Source organism: Anomaloglossus baeobatrachus, chromosome 4 (genome assembly GCF_048569485.1).
Source record: "Anomaloglossus baeobatrachus isolate aAnoBae1 chromosome 4, aAnoBae1.hap1, whole genome shotgun sequence".
Lineage (NCBI taxonomy): Eukaryota > Metazoa > Chordata > Amphibia > Anura > Aromobatidae > Anomaloglossus > Anomaloglossus baeobatrachus.
In genome coordinates, this window is record NC_134356.1 from 161,955,948 (window position 1) to 161,976,926 (window position 20,979).

General features: G+C 47.4%; 1 protein-coding gene across 2 annotated transcripts in view; it reads right to left on the minus strand.

Annotated features, from left to right (window-relative positions):
* The window catches only part of LOC142303305 (RUN and FYVE domain-containing protein 1-like), a 341,419-nt gene extending 323,999 nt beyond the window's left edge, over window positions 1-17,420 (minus strand). Inside the window, exons 1-3 of one of the 2 annotated variants that reach the window (XM_075344572.1) lie at window positions 17,286-17,420; window positions 16,673-16,837; window positions 11,030-11,147 (exon numbers count right to left, since the gene is read on the minus strand). In XM_075344572.1, coding sequence (XP_075200687.1) covers window positions 11,030-11,147; window positions 16,673-16,829 — 275 coding nt within the window. In that variant the 5' untranslated portion in view covers window positions 16,830-16,837; window positions 17,286-17,420. The remainder of the gene's footprint in view (window positions 1-11,029; window positions 11,148-16,672; window positions 16,838-17,285) is intronic. The other variant, XM_075344571.1, reaches the window with a different exon arrangement.
* Between the last annotated feature and the right edge of the window lie 3,559 nt (window positions 17,421-20,979).

Below are 20,979 nucleotides of genomic sequence, written 5' to 3' on the forward strand. Positions count from 1 at the left end.
AATGCAAGTTGGTCACTTTAGGATGCAAAGTTGGAACAGCAGATTCATTATCTCTGGTAAGACCCATGGCTCAGTGGCTGACATCTTCATCTATGAAAACCCAAGGCCTCTTGGATCAAAATGGGGCCCCATCAGAACTGCTGGGATTTACATCAGCGGCGAATAAGCATAAGTCAAACCGAACCCCCCGCTTTAGCTGGGTACGGTTCAAAAAGTCTGTTCTGCAATTCTCTTCCCCTTTTATGCATAGTGGTGTTAAGGATAAGCGGTGAGCCCCAGCTATCCAAAAAATTTGATCGGACACTCAGTGAATTTAACCGGGTTCCACCTAGATGCTTACATAAACTAACGGTCATCTTGTTGCCGGACAAGATCCTTAAGTGATGACCTTGTATAGTTGAAAGGAGCTTTTATTATTTTTTTTTTTTTTTTTTTTTTTTTTAGAGACTTTTTTTTTTACTGCTGGGAGCTTCTTTAACCCCTTCAGCCCCGGGGCACTTTCCGTTTTTTGCTCCCCTTCTTCAGAGAGCCGTAACTTTTATTTTTCCGTCAATCTTGCCATATGAGGGCTTGTTTTTTGAGGGACAAGTTGTACTTTTAAATGAAACCATAAGTTTTACCATATGGTGTACTGGAAAGCAGCAAAAAAAATTCCAAGTGTGGAAAAATTGCAAAAAAAAGTGTGATGGCACAATAGTTTTTGGGATCTTTTATTCACGGTGTTCACTATATGGTAAAACTGATCTGTGGGTATGATGCCTGAGGTCGGTGCGAGTTTGTAGACACCAAACATGTATAGGTTTACTTGTATCTAAGGGGTTAAAAAAAATTCACACGCTTGTCCAATAAAAGTGGCGTACGTTTTGCGCCATTTTCCGAAACCCGTAGAGTTCTCATTTTTTGGGATCTATGGCTCAGTGACTATTTATTTATTGCGTCTCAAGCTGATGTTTCTAACGGTAGCATTTTTGCGCAGATGCTACGTTTTGATTGCCTGTTATTGCATTTTGCATAAAACTTGCGGCGACCAAAAAAAAAAAACAAAAAAAAAAAAAAAAAAAAAAACCGTAATTTTGGCGTTTGGAATTTTTTTGCCACTACGCCGTTTACCAATCAGATTAATTGATTTTATATTTTGATAAATCGGGCATTTCTGAACGCGGCGATACCAAATGTGTATATATTTTTTTTTTTTTTAACCCTTTAATTTTCAAGGGGGGGGTGATTTGAACTTTTAGGTTTTTTGGGTTTTTTTTAAACTTTTTTATTTTACTAGTCCCCCTAGGGGGCTATAGCGATCAGCAATCCGATTGCTGATCGCTATCTGCTGATCACAGCTATACCGCTGTAAACAGCAGAAATAGTCACTTTCTTTTTTCCTCTGCTCCGTGCCGAGGAAAATCGAAAGTGAAACTTCGTAGCAGCAGGCGTCATCACATGACCCTGTGCTACGATGGCAACCACCGAACGTCACGTGATCACTCACATGACTTCCGGTGGGGGCGGCGGTAAGTAGAAAACATGGCCGCGCGCATATAGATCTCGCTGCCAGACTTTGGCAGCGAGATCTAAGGGGTTAATGTTCCGGGTGGAATGAGATTCCACTCGGAACATGTAGGCACACATGTCAGCTGTTGAAAACAGCTATGTGTGCCGATCCACGCGGCAGGGGGCGGGGCTTACCGGGACACGATCCATGACGGAAAGATCCGCCCATGGTCGTGAAGGGGTTAAGACTACGTCAGACCTGCAGGGGTGTTTTGGTGGGGTTAATAGAAGGGTGAACGAGGTTGCATGTATATTTTATTTCACATAAATGATGTTTCTGTGTATATGTTTATTTCTTTTGACTTACAGGTTAGTAATAGGGTTGTCTCATAGATGCTTACCCATTACAAACCTAGGGCTTGATGGAGGTTGTGATTTTAGTCAAATCACAGCTGGCATCAACCTCATACATTACCCCGAATTCCACAACACCAAGGCAATAGGGATGAGCAGGGTTAAGTGCCAGAATTGGTGTATCTAATGGATGCGCCAGTTCTGGGTGGCTGCAAGCTGTTTTTTCTGGCTAGGAAGGGCCAATAACCCTGGCTATTTCCACCCTGATAATACCAGCTCCCAGCAGACAGCTTTATGTTGTCTGGTTATCAAAAATTGGAGGTACCCCATGCAGTTTTGGTTTTTTTTTAAATCATTTATTTCAAATAAAAAGAAAAAAACTGAGTGAGATCTCCTCTAGTTTTGACAACCAACCACAGTAAAGCTTACTGCTGGGGGTTGCAGCCTGTAGCTGCTGCTTTACCCCCGCTGTTTATCAAAAAAAATAGGGCCGGAGACGTCATTTTTTTTTTTTTTTTCTAAGTTTGTGCCCTGGACAATACTTCACATGGCTGTGAAGGGGCTGGATGTGCCCACACCAGAAAAGCTTGCCGATTGAAATGTTCTAGAACAGCCAACAACCTTTTTTCGGATTCCAAACTGGATCTGGACGTACAGGTAAGCCTCTGTTTTCGGGTCTAAAAAGGGGCTTTACACACTACGATATCGTTAATGTTTTTTCGTCGGGGGTCACGTTGTTAGTGACGCACATCCAGCGTCATTAACAATATCGCAGCGTGTGACACTGACCAGCGACCTTAAGCGACCCCAAAAATGGTGAAAATCGTTCACCATGGAGAGGTCGTCCCAAAACCAAAAAACGGTTATGGTTTTTCGATGTTGTTCGTCGCTCCTGCGGTAGCACACATCGCCAAGTTTGACACCGCAGGAGCAAGGAACATCCCCTTACCTACTGCCGGCAGCAATGTGGAAGGAAGGAGGTGGGCGGTATGTTACGTCCTGCTCATCTCCGCCCCTCCGCTTTGATTGGCCGGCCGCTTAGTGACGTTGTGGTGACGTCGCTGTGATGCCGAACGTCCCTCCCCCTCGAAGGAGGGATTGTTCGGCAGTCACAACGACGACCAGGTAAGTACGTGTGACGCTGCCGTAGCGATAATGTTCGCTACGGCAGCGATCACAATCGCATGCACGACAGGGGCGGGTGCTTTTGCGCTCGATATCGCTAGCAATTGCTAGCAATATCGTAGCGTGTAAAGCCTGCTTAAGACTCGAACACCTGGTTTCTGACACAAACCCGCAAAACTTTACCGTTCGAGACGCTCATCTCTAACAGTAAGTAAAAATAATCTTTTCCCTTCCCCATGACAGCACCGTACGCAAGAGAACAATATAGAAGAAACCTCTAGGGTGGGACCACTGCAGAAAGCACTTTCCTTCCAAAAGGAGAGGCCGGAAAATCCCAAATCAATAGGGTTTGAAAAAGAGGATGACCCAGCCTTACAAATTTGTTTCACAGAAAAATCCTAACCCACCTAGCAATAGTAGATTTAGTAGCTCCTTTACCCCTATTTGGTCCCTGGAACGAAATAAACATAGCCAAAGACTTTCATCAAGGCTCTGTCACCTCTGTCTGTTACTCAAGTAAGGCTAATTTCACACTTGCATTTTTTTCCTTCAGTCGCAATCCGCCGTTTTGGAAAACAGCGGAATCCGTTAACGCTGTTAACGCTGTATTCCAGCATCATAGACATTCATTATGCCCCGTTAACGGATTCCGCTGCTTCCCATAGACTTGTATGGACGATGGATTGTAACTGATGGACCTGCGCCGCTTCCGCTGGCCGACGCTGCGTTACTTCCGCCGGAAGGAACGCAGCATGTAACGTTTTTCTACGCCTTCCCTGAGCGTCAAAAAAAAAAAAAAATGCAATGTGCTGGATTCTGTTGGAATCCGTTACGAGGCATAATGAATGTCTATGATGCTGGAATTCGTCTCCATGTGTTTGGCGACGGATTCCAGTGCATAATTCCATCACGTGCTACTGAGCATGCTCAGCGTGTCCGGGAGAACGTTCTAAATAGTTTAAAAGCACTCCTGGTTTCTCTGTCGGTCTCTCTCTCTCTCTCTCTCTCTCCCCCCCCCCCCCACTCATACTCCCCGATCACAGTCGCGGCGCTGCACGGCTGTCACACTGCTCTGGCAGGTTCTCCTCTTTTTAAAATGCTGGCCACTCATTATTCCATCTAGTATTCACTGCTTCCCCCACCCACCGGCGCCTATGATTGGTTGCAGTCAGACCTGCCCGCACGCTGAGTGACAGCTGTCTCACTGCAACCAATCACAGCCGCCGGTGGGCGGGTCTATATCGTGCAGTACAATAAATAAATTTAAAAAAAAAAAAAAAAAAAAACAGCGTGTGGTCCCCACCAATTTTGATACCAGCCAAGGTAAAGCCACACGGCTGAACCCGGGACTCTACCCCGGCTCATCCAAAATTGCCCTGGTGCGGTAGCAATCGAGGTAATAAGGAGTTAGTGGCAGCTATGGGCTGCGGCCATTAAGTCCTAGGTTAATCATGGCAGGCATCTATGAAACACATTCCATGAATAGCCTGCAAGTGAAAGTAAATAAACATATACACCCGAAAAAAATCCTTTATTTGTAATAAAAAAAAAAAAAAAACACCCTCTTTCGCCACTTTATTAAAATCCCCAAATACCCCTCCAGGTCCGGCGTAATCCACACGAGGTCCCGCGACGCATCCAGCTCTGCTACATGAAGCTGACAGGAGCGGCAGTAGAACACCGCCACTCTCTGTCAGCTCCAGGCAGCAACTGAAGTGAATCGCGCTGTCAGCGGGGACGTCACGAGGTAATGTGTGTGTGTGTGTGTGTGTGTGTGTGTGTGTGTGTGTGTGTGTGTGTGTGTGTGTGTGTGTGTGTGTGTGTGTGTGTGTGTGTAGATGATGGGTGCGGTAGTGCCTGCATGTGCGGTGATGATGTGGGCGGTAGTGTCGGAATGTGTGCGGTGAGGATGTTGGCGGTAGTGTCGGAATGTGAGCGGTGATGATAGGAGCGGTAGTGCCGATGTATGTGCGGTGGGGGCTGTAGTGTCGGGGCGTGTGCGGTGATTATGTGGGCGGTAGTGTCGGGGCGTGTGCGGTGATGATGAGGGTTCTCTCTCTGCTAAAGAAAACTTAACGCAACGAGTTATTTCTCTGGAATCCGTTGCCTTTATTATCACACTTTTTGCAAGGCATCCGTCACAAAACGCATTGTGACGGATGCCGTTTAACGCAAGTGTAAAACTAGCCTAAGAACCTTCTAACATCAAGTGAAAGAAAGGTTAGCTCACCTTGGGATTTTGGGTGATTACAAAAAGAAGGTTTACTTTAGGTAGAAAAGCCGGGTCAGGCTTTCGGATTACCCCATCTTGTAAGATAGTAGTTAACGATGGATTAATCGAGAAAGCCTGAAAAGGACTTACACATCTCGCTGACGTTAAAGCAACCAGAAGTATCGTTTTAAGGGTAAGAGCCTAGATGGAATTTGAAGAGATTGGCACAAAAGGTGCCCTTGTTAGGATCTACATTTAGTCTTAAATGCCCTAAGTGGCTAACCTAGGAGTACTCAAGGGCCTAGAGGAAAAGGAAGCCCTTAACTTATGAATACACGGATAGTCAGCGAACCTCTGATTGAATAACGCACCCAGGGTCGCTGTACCTGAACTTTGAAGATGCTGATGGAAAGGCTCCTCTCCAGCCCTTTTTGTAGAAATTCTAGTATCTCTGCCAGAGAAATCTGTTGGTACTGGGTGGACAGACTTCGTCTCATGAACTCTAAGAACGTGTTCCATATTTTAGCATATATAATGGAAGTCACTTTTTTCCTACTTGAAAAGGAGAGTAGAGACTAGGTTCTCCGAAAACCATTTGGCTGATAATAGTTTCCTCTAAAGTTACATTTTGTCAGGTGTAGCCTGTGAAATTGAGAATGGGAAATTGGACCCGAAGATAGCAGATCTGACACATCAAGAAGTATCCAAGGTACGGTATTGACATGAATCAATCTTTTCGGCCAGAAAAGAGCAGTTAGCATGATACTGCATCCTTTCTAATTTTCTTTAGTACTATTGGAATCAAAAGGAAATGGAGAAAAGGAATAGGCCAGTTGACACATCTTTATAGGAGGTGTATCTACCCTATCCGGGGATTCTTTTTGGTCTGGTGCATCTACCGCATCTGGGGATTCTCTTGGATCTAGAAGAAAAAAAAAAAAAAAGAAATATATCCCACCTGTCGATTCTTTCTGGTGGCAAAAAGATCTATTTCTGGTATTCCCCAGTCCGCACAGATTTGGTTCAAAACCTCTCGACTTGGAGCCCAGTCCCCCTGACTCAACCTGTGGTGACTCAAAGTTGGCTACAATGTTCTGACCCTTTTAGGTGTCGGCCTATTAAAAAAAAGGAATTTTTTTTTTCTGTTATTTGGAACAACTCACTTGTCTCTGACATCAGCAGACTTGATTTGGTTCCTCCTTGGCAAATCAAATAAGAACTGTTGTCGGACAGAACAATTACATCTCTTCCTGTAACCTGTCGTAAGGCTATTTGAAGAACATGTCTTACTGCTGCTAGTTCTTTTAGGTTTGAGGAATTAGCATTTAGAGCAAGATCACAATAACCCTGGCAGGAAAGATCCTCTAGGTGGGCTCCCCAGCTGGCAGGACACACGTCCGTGGTAATTACTAGAAAATCTTTGATATTCCAAGGTACTCCTTTTAAAAGATTTCTCTCATTCAACCACCAGTCCAGAGAACTCAACACCTTTGTAGGTAGCAAGAATCTGTAATCCAGATGACCTGGTTCTACCGACTGGAATGACAGGATATAATAATAATAATTTTATTCATTTATATAGTGCTATTAATTCCACAGCACTTTACATACATTGGCAACACAGTCCACATTGGGGCTCACAATCTAGAGTCCCTATCTGTATGTCTTTGGAGTGTGGGAGGAAACCGGAGTACCCGGAGGAAACCCACGCAAACACGGGGAGAACATACAAACTCCTTGCAGATAGTGTCCTTGGTGGGATTTGAACCCAGGACCCCAGCGCTGCAAGACTGCAGTGCTAACCACTGAGCCACCGTGCCACCCTCCTGAAGCTCCCTAGTATGGAAGTGCGCCCACTGGACGGCTGGCTGTTAGGCAGCCTAACAGGGGCATTGCTTCTCTTACGGAAATCTTCCACTGTACTTGAACCTTTACGATTTTCCGCCTATTTTTTTCAATTTTGTCTTTGATACCGTCTTCCTGGTGTAAAATGTAATAATAATTATATCATCAATATGATAATTAAGGGAAGCCTTCATCCCATTCTGAGCGTCGGAACTACTGAGAAAGGAAGAGGCTTTGGATCTTCTGTGTTGCCACTTGCACTGTAGGGATCTTCACATGGCACCTCTGATGCACCTCCCTTGAACCAGATTGCCTCCAATGAAAGGGAACTATCCCTTTGACTATACCGCCACCAAGAAAGCATATTTAAAAGCCGGGCCCTGCTTCTGACCTAGAAGTGGTCGGGATACTGCAACCCTGATGTGTCACCTCACAGTCGCTCACTCCGAATCCCTTAGTAGCTCGGGAGCCCCACGCACGCTTATTGTGTGCGTGCGGACAGTAGCACACCTCTCCTGTACTAAACTTCAAACCTGGAGCAGCAGCTGGGGAGCTATCCCAGAGGAGCAGCTGTTTTGACAGCAGAGAGCCAGGCAATGAGGCCTCGTCACAGGACACTGCTCCATGCTCACTTGACCCCTACTCGTAGGTGCCAGCTAGCACTGGATCTCACAAGGGTGCCCAGACAATGCACTGCCCAATGATCCTCTAGAGAAATCTCCCCAGGTAATTTACTTGATCAGTAGGTATCCCATTGCAGGAACAGGAAACCATTCGGAGAGGTACCACCCTTTAATTTTTGTAGACATCGTTTTCCTGGGGTGGATACATCACATACTGTGCTGTCATGGTGAAGGGGGGAGAAAAAAAAAAAAAAAAACCACACTACAGACTTTCCTCTATCTGGGGTATGGTGTCACTGTATATGTTTTTTTTTGTTTTTTTTTCCCCTTCAGCCCTCTTTCTCTAAGATGTTATCCAACAATGGGTCAAACAGGTATTCTACATGACAAGGAATAGAAAAGAATCTAGACAGAATGTAGACTATTCAACGAGAGCGCTCTATGGTCCTGTAAGACGGCGTCAGGTAAAGTGGCTGGCGGCGTGTATGTATCACTGAGGTGCCTGGTCTCGGTGATGGAAATTCCAGGTCTGTATCAGAAGCAGTGGTTTACTGATTAGTTTGTTTTGAGTAGATTCCAGGCCAGGATCTAGGAATGACTAGAGTGCTTGGGTCGGAAAGGTGGTTTCCATTCTCCAGCCAGAGCATTACACTTAAGGGGCGTTTTACACGCAGCGACATCTCTAGCGATGTCGCTCGTGAAAGCGCCCGCCCCCGTCGTTTGTGCGTCACGGGCAAATCGCTGCCCTTGGCGCACAATATCGCTAGTACCAGTCACACATACTTACCTTCCTAGCGACGTCGCTGTGGCCGGCGAACAGCCTCTTGTCTAAGGGGGCGGTTCGTACGGCGTCACAAGGCAAACATCCAATAGAAATGGAGGGGCGGAGAGCAGCCGCATGAAAGTCACGCCCACTTCGTTGCCGGAGGACGCAGGTACGGTGTTGTTCGTCGTTACTGGGGTGTCACACGTAGTGATGTGTGCTGCCTCAGGAACGACGAACAACCCGCGTCCATAAGCAGCAACGATATTTTGGAAATGGACGGCGTGTCAACAATCTACAATTTGGTAAGTATTTTGCATCGCTAGCGGTCGCTCGTGTCACATGCAACGACGTCGCTAACGAGGCCGGATGTGCGTCATGAATTCCGTGACCCCAACGACATCTCATTAGCGATGTCGTTGCGTGTAACGGGGCCTTAAGGCCTCTTCCACACGTCAGTGTTTTGCATCAGTGTTTCATCAGTTTTTGGATGCAAAAACCAGAAGTGTCTCCAAAACACAGAATAGGTGTCAGTCCTTCAATTATAGTTCTTCTGTAAGTTCCACTCCTGATTTTGGCATCTAAATACTTATGATACAGTGAAGAAACACTAATGCAAAATACTGAAGTGTGAAAGAGGCCTTCTAAACTGCAGCCTCCACCAGTGAGCTCTTATATACAATATTCTAGAATGCTGCATATAAGAGCTCAGGCCATGCTGTATAATGTAAAAAACACCTTTATTATACTCACCTAGCGGGCAGTCTAGTCCGATGAGCGTTGCTGGTCTCGGTCTGGTGCCTCCTCTCTGCTGCGATTGCCGTTCTGCTGCCCAGCTCTGTGTGGATGACGCATCCTATGTCATCCACACTGAGGACTCAATGGCGCTCATGCATACTTTGATCTGCCCTGCTGAGGGTAGATCAAAGTATAGTAGTGCACATTCACAGCCAGTCTTTGACCTTTCCTCGCGCCTGCACATTACAGTACTTTGCTCTACCCTCAGCAGGGCAGATCAAAGTCCGCATGTGCAGGAGGACAATGGAGGCCTCAGTGTGGATGACGCAGGATGTGTCATGCACACGGGGCTGACAATGAGGACAGAGATCGCACAAGATGGAGGAGGCGCTGGACCGACACAAGTGACGACCATCAGACCGGACTGCCCCCTAGGTGAGTGTAAAGTGGTTTTTATGTTATAACAGGGCAGCTTGGCCTCTTATATACAGTATTCTTGAATGCTGTATATAAGGACTTACTGGTGGTGGCCACAGCTTATAAGGGAAAATCGTGGTGACAGGTTCCCTTTAAGGTTGGGGGTCAAACTAGCGTATAGCTTCTGATGCAAGCGCATCAGATGTTATATGCTAATGACACTCATCTTAAACTTTGCTGCTAGCGTGACCCAAGTGTCCTTCTACTGTGATTTGATTCTCTGGCATGAGAGAATAGAATTACATTTGTGGAGAAAAGGGAGAGATTAATCTCTCCATCTGCTCCGTTGGCTGTAATAGGACTGCACTTGGCTGATATCCAAAAGCAGTCTGATGTTTCACACGAATCCCCATAGACTTGTATGGGTGCGCAAGATCATAGACCCTGCCAAATGGCAGCACGCTGTGATTTTTTTCCTCAGCCCGGTTACAGCTGAGCAAAAATACACAGATCTGACCTGCATCATTGAAAAACATTGGTCCTACTGAAATCAGATTTTTTGTTATTATCGGATTGCACTTGTCAATTCATTTGTTCATGTGACTCCATCCTAACAAGGAAGATGTAAACAAAAAAAAAAAACAACATTAAAAAGTGAACATTCACGGAAGTCACTTGCCACTCAGAGGCATTTAAGGTACCGGGTTAGGAGGGGGGAGGGGAATCATTTCTACCGAATGATCTCCTCTGTTGCTGTGGATTTGTCCATATTTCTGACACAATTCACCTTCCTGGCACTGTTACTGCCAGCCCTATCCACTGGAGGCTGTGGCTTGCTCAGGGCACACTTTCAGGGAGCAGGCCCCTGAGGCACACTTTGGGGATGCAATTCCCTGGGCGGCTCAGAATTGGGTGCCTTCCCCAGAAGTTCCCAGCTTCTGGGACTCCTGATTTCATTGCGGCATGCCTACCCTTCCACACACCGTTTGCATGCGCAGACCTGGAACAAAACGGTGGACGGCCAATACACTCAACATGTAATCGCCTCCTACGCCCACACACCAACCAAAATTCCCCAATGGAACTGCTGTGGCTCTTTAAGACCCACACTCCGGCCACAGCAGACACAATGTTGCTACCCCAGGAGACCGGGCCAGGCCTGGGTAAGCACAAAATCTCCTCCGCTTCTCCCTTCTAGACAACTCCAGTATTTAGGTTTCCCTCCTCAAGGACGGGAAACCAAATAATGCGTGGGAGAAGCTTCACCCTTTTATTCTGTAGTGTTCCTGTCCTTGAAGGGCAGATCCTCACTCTCCATGGTGCTGTCATGGGTGATAGAAAAATTGGTTTTAGATCAATACATTTGTTTTGCAAATGTTGCGTTACAGTTGCCTTTGCACAGGGAATGAATCACAAAAAACTATTTTGTTTGCAGATGGAGTTTCACTTCTGGGTTCTACTTACTTAATCTCAGGAAGATTCCGTATATTTGTAAATATGTCAGCAGACTCAGGGCAAAGTTTTTCTACCAGTTCCAAAGGGCCAAAGAAAGATTTATTGTGGCCAATAAAGCTCTTTTTAACTGCAAAAATGACAAAATTGTAGAAAGCATATTGTTATAGTAGGACAGATATGCATTATTTCTATATACACAGATCTCTATATGCACACAGATTCATATAACCCCCCACATATGTCAACACACCTTTTCAACCCTTTCTGTATGTAGACACGAGGCTCGCGTGACATTAGCAACTTATGTGGGCTCCGGGAATGCGACTGACATCACCGCTGAATGGCGCCGGTAGGGGAGTGGAGTCTAAGCTTTTTTTATTTTAATAGGGCCAAACATGCAGGATGACAAAGGGGTTGTCCTAGTACTGGACAACCCCTCTAAACCAGGCAGTCAAACCACAAAAAAGTAACCAATAACATTTACTATATGTTTTCTTTGCAATAACAATTTTTCAAACGTCCATTTATTTTGTTAGTATAATAAAAGGGAGTATGTCACCTTCAAAATGCAAATTTGACATTTATAGGGACTTAGACCCAAAAAAAAAAAACAAAAAAAAAAAAAAAAAAACCTAGTGTATCACAACCATGATTACACCCTCACATTCTTGTAAATATTTTATATATTTTCATGGGACAACACTGAAGATATGACCCTTTGATACAATGTAATGTAATGTAGTCAGTGTACGGCTTGTATAACAGACTCAATTTGGTGTCCTCTAAATAACTCAATATACAGCCATTAATCACTAAACCACTGGCAACAATATTGAGCACACTCCTAAATGAAAATGGAGAAATTGTCCCCAAAGTGTCAATATTTTGTTTGGCCACCATTATTTTCAAGCACTGCCTTAAAAGGGTGGTTCACCCATATTTTTTATTGTCTAGATCGATATTATATTGAGAAACAATGTTTCTCTCAAATACCTTGTGTTGTCAATAGTGCCTGTGAGAGGCGCTATTGCAGTCCACTGTTCCCCGTCCAGTGACGTACCCGTCCAATGCTGCCTCGTCACATCCGTGCAGCCGGCTACATTCTGAGCCCATCTGCTCCCTGCTCCTCCTCCCTCCTAGCACGTCTCTTGCTTGCAGCGTTCTGCGAGGAGGGAGGGGGGAGTAGGAGACGCGCCGTGCTGTGCTAGGAGGGAGGAGGAGGGGGGAGCAAATGGGCTGTGACAGCAGTGAAACACCGCTCACAGCTCAGAGTCTGGAAGAATGTAGCCGGCTGCACGGATGTGACGTGGCAGCATTGGACGGGTACGTCACTGGACGGGGAACAGCGGTCTGCAATAGCGCCTCTCACAGGCACTATTGACAACACAGGGTATTTGAGAGAAACATTGTTTCTCAATATAATATCGATCTAGACAATAAAAAATATGGGTGAACCACCCCTTTAACTTTCCTAAGCATCAACTTCACTAGAGCTTTCCAGGAGCCGCTAGAATCATCTTCCACTCCTCTATGACATTATTCTGGAGCTGGTGGATATTAGAGAGCTTGTGCTTCTCCGACTTCCGTTTAAGGATGCCCTACAGATGCTCAATGGGGTTTAAGTCTCAAGACATGCTTGGCCAGACAAGCACCTTTACTCTCAGTTACTTTCGCAAAGAAGTGGCTGTGTTGAAGGTGTGTTTGGGGTTGTTATGTTGAATACTGCCCTGTGGCTCAATTTCCAAAGAGATCATGATCTGCTTCAGTATGTACATGGTGGCATTCACGGTTCCCTCAATGAACTGTGGCTCCTCACAGCTGACAGTTGGAGGGCCATGGGAACCTCCAGGTGTGGCCGCAGATAACCTGAGTGACGTCACCGCTGATCGCGCGGCTCACTCATTCTCTGCCTGTAGCTCACAGCGGGCGGTCATGTACCATGATCGCGCGCTGTGACTGTAGATATAGCAGAGCTAGAATCATCATGGGACCTCGTGTGGATGTCAGACCTGCAGGGGTGTTTTTGGGGTTAATAAAGTGGTGAAAGAGGGTGCTTTGTCTTATTTCAAATAAACAATTTTTTGGTGTTTGTGTTTATTTACAGATTAGTAATAGGGAGTCTCAGACTCCTCCCATTACTAATCTAGGCTTTAGTAACAGCAGTGAGCTGTCATTAAACCCTTATTACCCAGATTGCCATCGCACCAGGGTAATCGGGAGGAGCAGGGTAAAGAGCTGGGTTTGTCGCACCTAATGGATTAGATTGAATGTTAGATTTTTTTTTTTTTTTTTCATCCAACATTGAACTATGAAGAACTTGAACATTTAAACTTTCTGACAGCGGTTTTGAATACCTTGACAAGTTTTTTGTTTGTTTGCTTTTCTCTTTTAACCCGTTCATCCCCCAGCGAAGTTCCATTTTACGGTGCTCGCGGTGCAGTCTAGGCTGCAATCTGGAGCTCAGGTGAGAGCTCCGGAGTGCAAAGCAGGTAACTGAATCCAGGCCTGGCATTACTGAAGATTCCTCCAGTAGCCAGTCCAACGCTAATATAAATATACACACACACACACACACACACACACACGTCCTAGGTCGTGAATGAGGGTTAAATTACATCGATATGAAGATTTTCAAATACATATCGCTCCAGAAAAAAAAAAAAAAAAATATATATATAAATTTCCTTTTAAAAAAATAAAGTGCTAAAATTTTCATAGTCAATAAGTGTTCTGTTCTTACAGCAATCATTACCGTATGAATCTTAAAGGGGTGGTTACTTAGGTTGAAAAAAGACATAAGTCCACCTAGTTCAACCTTCTTCCACCACATTTTTTCCCTAAGTCATTAATAACCAAAAATGTTTTGTGTACTGAGGAAATCATCCAGTTTTTTTTGTTTTTTTTTAAAGCTGTTATAGTGTCTGCCATTACTACGTCTTGTGGTAGGGCATTCCACAGTCTGACTGCTCTAACTGTAAAGAACCCTTTCCTATTTAGGTGTCGGAATCGCTTTTCTTCCATTCACAGTGTATGCCCCCTGGTCCTTAGTATTGTGTTTGGAAGAAATAAGTCATGTGCCAGTCCTTTATATTGACCACACATGTATTTATACATATAAATGAGATCTCCTCTGAGATGTCTTTTTTCTAAGCTAAAATATATCTAACTTTTTCAACCATATGGGATGCCTTCCATTCCTTGTAATAGTCTAGTTATCCGCCTTTGAACTGATTCTAACGTCTGTATGTCTTTCTTAAAATGTGGAGCCCAAAACTGGATCCCATATTCCAGATGTGGCCTTACAAGTGATTTATAGAGGGGTAACAATACGTTGGGATTACTGGATCTAATCTCTCTTTATATACACCGTACAATCTTGTTTGCTTTAGCAGCTGCTGCTTGACATTGAGTACTGCTGCTCAGCTTATTTGTAATGAGAATACCCAAGTCTTTATGGGTTCACCCATATTTATTATTGGCCACAACGATATTACGTGGAGAAACAAGGTTTCTCTCAAATACTTTGTGTTGCCAAAGGTGCCTGTGAGCGGCGATTCGCCTGACCCCCAGAGATCCAGTGATGTCACGTCAACTTCCTGCTCACCTGACATCACCGCGGCCGGCCCCAGTCTCTGTGAGTGACTGGGCTGTGGACGGAGTTTCCCCTCTCTTCACAGCCTAGAGTCACAGCACAGCGCCTCCCTGCAGAGCACACAACCAGGAGATACACTGGGCTGTGATGAGCCGTAAACTCCGCCCACAGCCTAGTCACTTACGGAGACTGCGGCCGGCCGCGGTGATGTCAGGTGAGCAGGAAGTTGCCGTGACATCACCTAATCCCCGAGGTCAGGCGATGGGGGGGGGAGAGCGGACTGCAATAGCGCCTCTCAGGCACTATTGGCAACACAAGTTATTTGAGAGTAACATTGTTTCTCAACATAATATCATTGTGGCCAATAATAAATATGGATGAACCACTTCTTTAAGGGTGCAGTAATATATATTAGTCTAATTCTGTCTGTCTGTAATGGAAATCCCGCGTCGCTGACTGGTCGCAGGTGGCTGGCACGACCAATCAGAGACCGGCGCAGTCCGGCCACGAATTGGTGCAGGATTAGAACCACACTTCGCTGATTCGTCGCACACAGAAGCCTCTACATACACCCCACAAGCCAAAGCCTCTATATACACTCCAGCAGCAGCCTCCAGCACACAGAGGAGAAAGAAAAGAAAAGAAAAGAAAAGAAAAGAAAAGAAAAGAAAAAAAAAAACTCACCTTGCACTTTCTTCTCTTTTCATACTCTGTAGTACTTCTTCCCTCCCCTCGCTAGCCCTGCAGGCTGGGAGATGTGGCTGCTTCCTATTTCCTCCTCGGCATGTCCCACCCACCTCTCTGCTCAGCTGCCTCCGAATTGGATGTGTGGGTGTTGCTGAGGGAGTGGTGCGGGCAGGCCCCTTAGGCCGGTTTCACACATCCGGCGTTTTGCCGGATCCGGCGCTCTCCCGTACAGTTAATACAGTACAATGACAGCGCAACAAGCACCGGTCACGTGCTGTCATGTGACCCGGACGTTACAGCGCTGTCATTGTACTGTATTATCTGTACGGGAGAGCGCCGGATCCGGCAAAAAGCCGGATGTGTGAAACCGGCCTTAGATACCTAACTAACGTTTAATGATAATGTATATATTTTACCCTTTACCCTTACATTCATTGCATTATTCTTACATCTTCATAAATAAAATTACATACATTCTAGAACACCTGATGCGCTAGAATCGGGCCACCATCTAGTGTGTGTGTATAATAAATATATATATTTTTATTTTACACACATACATATGTATGTTTGATAAACGTACTTGAAATGAAAACGTGAAACTGAGATTTTTAACAATGTAACAAAGTGAAAGGATCTTTAGTTTTTAAATGATGCTGTCAGAGTAAACATAACGTACAAGTTATTAACTTCTAATATTTATGATCAAATGCATATATCAAATAACCTAAAATTTGCTGCTAACATAACCTCATATGGACCCCTTACATAGCATTATATCTTCAAGCTGTCCCCCACTCAGAAATAATTCCCCACACAGCCACTAAGGCTATGTGCCCACGTTGCGTTCTGTCCCTGCAGAAATTTCGGCAGCGATTTGAACAGCACATGTGCGCTTCAAATTGCTGCAGAAACAGTGCACACTGAAAAGCCGATTTTATGCGCTCTGGATGCAACCCCCACCATAGACAGAGCGGGACCTGCATCCAAAGTGCACGGAATGACATGTTGCTTCTTAGAACGCAGTGCTTTGGCAGTAGCTGAAGCACTACGTTCTAATACGCCACGTGGGCATCGGTTAGGCACAATCTTCATAGATTATGCTGGGGACGCAGGACACATGCAGTTACGCTGCGGTGCAGATCGCAGCGTAACTGCATGAAAATACGCAAAGTGCGCACATAGCCTTATGTCCCCACACAGAACGTCTCACTGTTCCCTGCTGCTCTACACTGTGCGCTGTCACTGCTGAGATTCCCTTCAAAAGGCGTTATACCTAAATATAACAACAACACACAACAGCAGAGCGCGTACACACACACACACACACCAGGGAGCAGTGACTGCTGAACCAGCTCCACAGCGGACATTACCTTTTAGCCCATGCTTCAGGCAATGCTCCAGCACATAGAAAAACTGCTGTAGAGGAGGGAAATCCGATTCCAGGCTTCTGTCTAGGCCGAGAGCCGCCTGGATCAGCACCTTTATGGTAATCTTCATCATATTCATTAGGTTGGAGCGTTCGTCCATACTGAATCCTGTAGACACAAATGCACTTGTATTGGTGCTGCCACAAAGTAAGCGATGGGCGTCCATTGTGCGCTCTTCACTGACTGTACTAGAGCAAACAATCCACTATATATTAAAAGCAGCACATCATCTAACACCCACTGAACACACAATAGCCCTCAGGCAAGGCTGTGGTACGCACAGAGGGCCTTTTCCTCCAGCACAGGCCTTATTCACACATACACTGATTGTCAGCAGTATTTTACATACAAGTTTCAACAGGTTTTTTTGGGTGTAAAAACAATCAAAGTTAAAGCCACACTCTAGCGGGGTTTTTGCCAGCGCTGGAGTGGAGCCTTAAATCTAAGACCCCTGCCCCCAGCATACTTCCGTATTTTTTAGGATCGTAAAACGCACCCCCCCCCCCCAAAAAAAAAAATAGGAGGAAAATGATAATATAATCCGGCTGTAGCTTACCGGGGGGTAGGGGAGTGCGGTGGAGCAGGGTCAGATGGCTGTGGCAAGAGTAGGTCGCTGCTGCAGGTGTCCCAGCGATGCGATTAAGAAATATGTCGGCGATGCAGGCTTTAAAGAAATGGCGCCCGGCGTCGGCGCGTGCGCAGATGAGCTCACGCCTCAATGACGAGCCGAAAGCTCATCTGTGCACGCGCCGCCTTCTACCCATTACTTTTCCAGCAGCGGACTTACGGAAAATGGCCCCCCAGAGGTGGCGCGTGCGCAGTTGAGATCTCCGCTCGTCATTAATCCGTTAGCGCCATCTGCGCACGCGCCTACTCCGGACGTCATATCTTTGAAGTCCACTCCGCCGAAATGTTGTTACCTACAATCACCGAGGATGGTACAGCCTGCAGTGATGTAGCACTAGCCGGTACACCCTCCGCACAGCCCGTAGTATCGCCGTACTCCACCCCTGCTTCCCTGTGCTGTGACCCCGCTCACCCCCCCAACCTATATAATAATAATTAATAATTTTATTCATTTATATAGCGCTATTAATTCCACAGCGCTTTACATACTTTGGCAACACTGTCCCCATTGGGGCTCACAATCTAGAGTCCCTATCTGTATGTCTTTGGAGCATGTGTTTCCTTCTCCCAGCAAACTCTGAGACATCTATTTTGCTGTTCCCACATGTATCTTTTTTTGGCTGCATATTGGCTGCGTTTTTGAAGACAGCCAAGATGCAGCATGTCAATTCTTTTTGTCTTGTCCCTGCGTTTCGGAGGACTGGCAGATCAATCCTCCACTGACCCGGTGTCGGTGGGGATTGATCACTGGTATCTGGCCAGATGCCGGTCTCATAAAGTCAATGGGGACCAGAATATGGCGCAAAGGGGTAGGAGCAAGCGCTTCATACTTACCACACAGGCGCGGCTGTCACACTGCTCCCACGGCTGGTCATTCACATCCCGGGCCACTCATTACCTTTATTGAATACTAGAAGGTGGCCCGATTCTACGCATCGGGTATTCTAGAATTTACGTATTGTGTAGTTCATGTATGATTTTTGTTTTATATATATATATATATATATATATATATATATATATATATATATATAGATGTTGTTGTGTGTAGTTACCAAGTGTTTGTGTAGGGCGCTGTTCATGTTCTGGGTGTTGTCTGGGTGTGACGGGGGGTGAGAGCGGTGTTGTATGTGTGTTGCGTTGTTTGTGGAGCGCTGTGTGTCTGTAGCGTTGTGTGTGTGTTGTGCGGTTTGTGTGTGTGTGGTGTGTTTTGGGGGGAGGTATGTTTTGTGCAATGTGTGTGTTGTGCGGTATATGCGTATATTTGTGTGTGCCGCGGTGTTTGTGTGTTGGGTGTTGTGTGTGTGCAGCGTTGTCTGTGTGTGTGGGTGTCTGTGTAGGGCAGTTGTTTGTGGTTCCCAGTGTGTGTGTGTGTGTGTGTGGTGTGTTGTGCAGTGTGTGTGTGTGTTGGGGGGAGGTGCGCACTCCCCATCGTGCTCCATCCGCCATGCAGCGCACTCCCCATCGTGCTCCATCCCCCATGCAGCGCACTCCCCATCGTGCTCCATCCCCTATGCTGCGCACCCCCATCGTGCTCCATCTCCCATGCTGCGCACTCCCAAACGTGCTCCATCCGCCATGCTGCGCACTCCCAAACGTGCTCCATCCGCCATGCTGCGCACTCCCAAACGTGCTCCATCCGCCATGCTGCGCACTCCCAAACGTGGTCCATCCGCCATGCTGCGCACTCCCAAACGTGGTCCATCCGCCATGCTGTGCACTCCCAAACGTGCTCCATCCGCCATGCTCCGCACTCCCCATTGTGCTGCATCCCCCATGCTGCGCACTCCCAAACGTGCTCCATCTGCCATGCTGCGCACTCCCAAACGTGCTCCATCCGCCATGCTGCACACTCCCAAACGTGCTCCATCCTCCATGCTGCGCACTCCCAAACGTGCTCCATCCGCCATGCTGCGCACTCCCAAACGTGCTCCATTCGCCATGCTGCGCACTCCCAAACGTGGTCCATCCGCCATGCTGCGCACTCCCAAACGTGCTCCATCCGCCATGCTGCGCACTCCCAAACGTGCTCCATCTGCTATGCTGCGCACTCCCAAACGTGCTCCATCCGCCATGCTGCGCACTCCCAAACGTGCTCCATCCCCCATGCTGCACCAGCATCAGCCTCTCTACCCGCAGCATCAGCCTCTCTGCCCGCAGCATCAGCCTTTCTCCTCCCAGCATCAGCCTTTCTCCTCCCAGCATCAGCCTCTCTCATCCCAGCATCAGCCTCTCTGTCCCCAGCATCAGCCTCTCTGTCCCCAGCATCAGCCTCTCTGTCCCCAGCATCAGCCTCTCTGTCCCCAGCATCAGCCTCTCTGTCCCCAGCATCAGCCTCTCTCCTCCCAGCATCAGCCTTTTCTGTCCCCAGCATCAGCCTCTCTCCTCCCAGCATCAGCCTCTCTGTCCCCAGCATCAGCCTCTCTGTCCCCAGCATCAGCCTCTCTGTCCCCAGCATCAGCCTCTCTGTCCCCAGCATCAGCCTCTCTGTCCCCAGTATCAGCCTCTCTCCTCCCAGCATCAGCCTCTCTCCTCCCAGCATCAGCCTCTCTGTCTCCAGCATCAGCCTCTCTGTCCCCAGCATCAGCCTCTCTGTCCCCAGCATCAGCCTCTCTCATCCCAGCATCAGCCTCTCTCCTCCCAGCATCAGCCTCTTTGTCCCCAGCATCAGCCTCTCTGTCCCCAGCATCAGCCTCTCTGTCCCCAGCATCAGCCTCTCTGTCCCCAGCATCAGCCTCTCTGTCCCCAGCATCAGTCTCTCTCCTCCCAGCATCAGCCTCTCTCCTCCCAGCATCAGCCTTTTCTGTCCCCAGCATCAGCCTCTCTCCTCCCAGCCTCCCCCAGCCTCAGCCTCCCCCAGCATCAGCCTCTCTCCTCCCAGCATCAGCCTCTCTCCTCCCAGCATCAGCCTCTCTCCTCCCAGCATCAGCCTCTCTCTTCCCAGCATCAGCCTCTCTCCTCCCAGCCTACCCCAGCCTCAGCCTCCCCCAGCATCAGCCTCTCTCCTCCCAGCATCAGCCTTTTCGGTCCCCAGCATCAGCCTCTCTCCTCCCAGCATCAGCCTCTCTGTCCCCAGCATCGGCCTCTCTCATCCCAGCATCAGCCTCTCTCCTCCCAGCATCAGCCTCTCTGTCCCCAGCATCGGCCTCTCTCATCCCAGCATCAGCCTCTCTCCTCCCAGCATCAGCCTTTTCTGTCCCCAGCATCAGCCTTTTCTGTCCCCAGCATCAGCCTTTTCTGTCCCCAGCATCAGCCTCTTCTGTCCCCAGCATCAGCCTCTTTGTCCCCAGCATCATCCTCTCTGTCCCCAGCATCAGCCTCTCTGTCCCCAGCATCAGCCTCTCTCCTCCCAGCATCAGCCTCTCTCCTCACAGCATCAGCCTTTTCTGTCCCCAGCATCAGCCTCTCTCCTCCCAGCCTACCCCAGCCTCAGCCTCCCCCAGCCTCAGCCTCCCCCAGCATCAGCCTCTCTCCTACCAGCATCAGCCTCTCTCTTCCCAGCATCAGCCTCTCTCCTCCCAGCCTACCCCAGCCTCAGCCTCCCCCAGCATCAGCCTCTCTCCTCCCAGCATCAGCCTTTTCGGTCCCCAGCATCAGCCTCTCTCCTCCCAGCCTACCCCAGC